This window comes from Nematolebias whitei, chromosome 12 (assembly GCF_014905685.2).
Source record: "Nematolebias whitei isolate Nwh7 chromosome 12, NemWhi1, whole genome shotgun sequence".
NCBI classification, from domain to species: Eukaryota; Metazoa; Chordata; class Actinopteri; order Cyprinodontiformes; family Rivulidae; genus Nematolebias; species Nematolebias whitei.
Window position 1 is genome coordinate 47272949 of NC_056509.1, and position 5092 is coordinate 47278040.

The window sequence follows — 5092 nt, forward strand, 5'->3', positions numbered from 1 at the left end:
CTGTAGGAACTACACCTGGACTGTAGGAGCTACACCTGGACTGTAGGTACTACACCTGGACCGTAGGAACTACACATGGACTGTAGGTACTAAACATGGACTATAGAAACTACACATGGACCTACACATGGAATATAGGAACTACACATGGACTGTAGGAACTACACCTGGACCGTAGTAACTACACCTGGACCATAGAAACTACACTTGGACTGTATGAACTAAACATGGACTATAGAAACTACACCTGGACCTACACATGCACTGTAGGTACTACACATGGACCATAAGATCTACATGTGGACCATACGGGCTACACCTGGACCGTAGGAACTACACATGGACCTACACATGGATTGTAAGATCTACACCTGGACCATGGGAACTACACCTGGAACATAGAGGCTACACTTGGTCCATAGGAACTACACCTGGACCATGGGAAATATAGCTGGACTGTGGAAACTACACTTGGATTGTGGGAGCTACATCTGGACCAACCATCCGTGGTCCACCCTGAGCCTGGCTCAGGTTCTGACTCTTCTGTTGGTTTCTTCCTGTTGGCAGGGAGTCATTTCTTTCCACTGTCGCCAATATGCTGCTCAGAAAGAGAGAAAGTGTTCTGGCTTCCTTAGACTGATACCTTTGACTGACCGTTTTTAATGCATGTGAATGTTTTTGTACGACGCTCTGATGTTTGTTGTGAATTAGCACTTTATAAATAAACTGAATTTATAAATAAACTGAATTTATAAATAAACTGAATTTAAGATTATAACTGTCAGTAATATAAATTAATGTCTGTGTTCAAACTGTTGAACTTGCGTGTCCATGTAAAAAGCAGAAAACAAGATTTTTATTTTTTATTTTGGCTGTTTGAGCCTTTTGTTCCTGTAAACTCATTGATGAAGCTGTTTCTTCATTTTTATACAGAAGTTTTTAAACCTAATCTTTCAAATAAAAATACTATTAAACATTCAGTAAAGATGGACTTTTTTTAGTACATTTATCTGTGTCACTTAAAATGCAACACCATTTAAGATATTCATCAACCATGGAATGTAAGTGCCTGTATTTGTGTGTTCTTTTGTCTGTTAGCAAAATATCTCATAAAAGACTGGATGGATTTTAATGAAACTCAGAAATTAATTGACAGATTAACCTGTGAGTGACGGTATTTAATTAAAAATGGATTTGTTTTAAAAACACGGTTGGTAAAAATCTGGATTATGGTTATTCACGAGCCATCTTCAAATGAGTGATTAAGTCAGATTTGGTCAAACTAAATTTAACATATTTTCCTATTTCTGGCTTATTTATTTATTTACATTTTGTTACGTGGATCATCCTGATGCTAGATATATGACTTGATAATTGAGATGGCTCCTTGAAAACGGGTCTGAATCCTTTTTTTTTAGCGTAATCTAAGAGGACCAACAAAGTCCATGCTCAATAATCCAGGTATACAATCCAACAATTTTCAGTCAGGTCTTCTGGACAGTTTCTTTTTTTGCGATGAAACGTTTCACCTTCCATCCAGAAGGCTTCATCAGTCAAGGAAACACACAACACAAAACTGATAATCTAAGAGAGGATTTCTTGACATTTGAGAGAGGACTCCTCAAACCAGATTTGGATATCTGGATTTTCCAGCTGCTATTGAAACTAGCTTCACTACTGCACAGAAAAAGTAGTAAAAATGTACGACCTTTGTGTTCAAGGTCATTATTAGCTGTTGGCGCTGCTGCTTGAAAACATTCTTTAGGATTATCCTGATGCTGCTCAATAATCCAGGTAGAAAACTCTTTAACAAAATTGAATCAGGTCCTCTGGACGGATTCTTCTTGTTGAAACGTTTCGACTTTTATCCAAAGGACTTCTTCAGTCTGAGGATCAGCAACAAACTCAGTCTTATAAATAGCACCTTCTCATGGTGGATCAACCACTTTGGTGTTGACATCCAGAACCAGCTGTTCACGTGATGGAGGACCATCAGCCTAACAATGGATCATCAGCACCTGATGGCTGTTTACTGTTCACAGAGGGCTGAGTGATACTAGCAATCACAGCATTGTAAGAGGGGGACAGTTGAACCTGGAGGCCTCCACCCCTGTTTAATGATGGACGGTTTCTTTTCACAAAGATGGCCTCCTTTACTCCTCTCTCAAACCATCGTTCCTCTCTGTCCAGGATGTGAACATCTTCATCCCTGAAAGAGTGACCTCTGGCCTGGAGATGAGTGTAGACCGCAGAATCCTGGATTATTATTTAGGATTATATTTCAAACATTTCCTACAGGTTTAGATAAGATATATTTGGACAAAGCTGATTCAGTCCTCGGTTCGATGCGACGGGTCATATTTTGTCCCATTTCACCCGTTCGACATAATCTATGAAATGAGTCCGCTCCTTCTGAACACAGAAGGTCCGATCCAGCCTTAGATCTGCACTGTACATGCTCACCATCAGCCCTTCGCCCTTTCCTTCCACCGTCCTCTCTAACGTTACCCCACTGGTGGAGTCAGTAGTTGTGTAACTCGGTGTCAGAACACTGGATCTCATCCGGGTCGTCCCGTCACCATCCAGTGGTTTGAAAGTTCACGCCTCAGCGACCTCGCTCCCCTCCCACAGTCACGCTCTCCACTTTCTTCCTGCTGACGATCAGAAGTCGCCGGAGACTGAAGCTGCCTCTGAGAGGACGTTCATCACTTCATCTGCAGATATGTACTCGCAGTACTGGAGCACGGCCCGGGGGCGCAGGCCGGACTACCGGAGGTACACGGTGAGAATATTTCAAATCTTCCTCATGAACAGCTCCAGTTTTAATCCCGACACCTGGATTATTAAAAGTGTTTTGATATCAAACATTTAGCGGTGATTGACAGACGTGACATCACAAACTGAGATTACTGAGCAGCCAGTTTAGAGAACTTGCTCCGTCTCTGATGGTCCGACTCCTTTAAGGAAATGTTTTGGTCCATTAAGATGTTGTAAAGAATATCTGCTCTCTCAACAAAATAAACCATTTTTTATTATTTTATTAACATAAAAAGAACCAAAAATACATTTTATTGTCTAGCTGTAATGTGGGATTAGCTAATTTCACTCAGTTGTTGGGATTAAAAGCCCAAAACATCAAAATCATCCACATTCTAGCTGGTTGTTGGTCGGTGGTGAGATGTTCCAGGTTCATCCAGACTGAAGCTTCTTCCTCGGGCTGCAGATGGTGGAGGGGGACACTCCTCTCCCTCTGGGCTCCACGTGCCGCAGGAAGCGCCTTCGTTCAGTGGGAGAGGAGGAGGACGACGAAGAGGCTCAGAAGAGCTGTGCACGCCGGCCAAACCCAGAGGGCTCGCTGTCGGCCGGTGAGCTGAGCTGCTGTGGCAAGAGGGAGGAAGAGGAGGAGGAGGAGGAGCTGCAGAGACTGTGTCAACGCTGCCACATCATGACATCACAGCTGAGCAGACAAGCTGCCGCTCTGACGGACACCGCAGCCCAGAAGGTCAGGAACACCTCCACACATTGACACACCAACAAGTGGGTGCTTCATTTCAGGCTCATTTAGAAGAAACAAACCAGAGCAGACGAGGTGATGAAGGTCAAGCTTCTTCATCTACAGTCAAACCTGATGGCATTCTGTCCAGTATGAACTCAGAGCTGCTGCTCCTCCTCAACTAAAGGAGTCAGCTGAGGTGGTTCAGAAACGAGCGGTAGAGAAGTTCCCATCCTGCTTGGAGATGGTTCCCTCAATAAGGTCCAGCTCAAAGGTTGTAAGTTCTGGAGGTTTGTTCTGTCTCAGTGAAGAACAGTGAAGGTCTGAGAGGGACAAGAGTCTGAGAGCCAGAAGGTACCAGTCAGGTGTGGACAGGATCCAGAGAACAAAGGATACCACTGATGTTCATCCAGGACAGAGTGAGGACAGGTTCCCCAGACGATGGACGACCACCTGTCCTATGTCCTGGATGGACAAATGATACCACTGATGCTCCATCCAGGACAGCATGAGGACAGGAGGACAGGGGGTTGTCCATCATCTGGGGAACCTGCCTCTACATCTCCTGCTTCTTACACCCGTCAAAGGCAAGGCGTGCTATGGTCTGGACTTTTTCTTGTCCCGCCTCCAAAGCGTGACACACAAATGGTTTGTTACGTAACGGTGTGTCATGTACACTTTTTATCACCCCGCCTCCAAGGTCAAGGTCACAAATCAAGGGCAAATATCACAGTCTTTGTCCCACCCATCACTTCTGATTCGCTCTAGATAATTCGATGAAACTTCAGACGCACACGCGTCACCTGTAGATGGAGTGTTGCACCTTTCATCACCCCTGCTTCAAGGTCAAGGTCACAAATAAAGGTCAAATGTTAAGGTCTTTCCTGCTGTATAATAGTTTGTCAACAGGAGAATAATGTGCCAAATGCAGAACTCTGGTTGGTTGGTCCTGGATTAGACTCTGGTCTTGGCTACCCCCCTGAACACGTCCCTCCATCCAGGTCTCGGCATCGTCAGAGGTTTCTGACTCGCAGTCCGGGCTCAAACCTCAGAACTCGTGTCTGGAGCGGTGCGATGGTTCTCCTCCAGCGTTTACTCAGGAATAAAAAAACCGCTACAAGCGCTAACGCTGCGCTACGTGCACAGAACTGCAGCAACACGGGACAAATCATGGTGGACAACAGGCCTGGTGACGTCACCAACAGGTTCTACAGCTTCATGTTTCTGACTCACGTTAAATTTAAAAATGTGTTTCTTTCTGCTAATAAATTAGGATTATATATAAAAATGTTTTCACGTTAATCTTTGTTAATGTCGATGTTTCTAACTGAACAAAGTGACGGCACTTTAGCAAATGGATCTAAAGTTCAAAATATTGTTGATTAATAAAAAAAAGGGAGAGAGGAACGTTCTCAAATCTCACATCAACCTTTTCATCCATGGAACCCTGGTCTGTGGAACATCACATGTTCCACACCTCATTTCTGTCTTTATGGATTTTATTCAGAACTTGAATATTCTGGTCATGACTGTCTGGATGTGAGGATGGAGCGTCCCAGAGGGTTTGGTCCCAGAGGGTTTGGTCCCAGAGGGTTTGGT

At 44.1% G+C, this 5092-nt stretch overlaps 1 protein-coding gene across 1 annotated transcript in view; it reads left to right on the forward strand.

Moving 5' to 3' along the window:
- The first annotated feature begins 2455 nt into the window (after nt 1-2455).
- Nucleotides 2456-5092, forward strand: part of LOC119417973 (kinesin-like protein KIF26A) — a 60441-nt gene continuing 57804 nt past the window's right edge. Inside the window, exons 1-3 of the mRNA XM_037685220.1 lie at nt 2456-2520; nt 2632-2782; nt 3224-3502. Coding sequence (XP_037541148.1) covers nt 2456-2520; nt 2632-2782; nt 3224-3502 — 495 coding nt within the window. The remainder of the gene's footprint in view (nt 2521-2631; nt 2783-3223; nt 3503-5092) is intronic.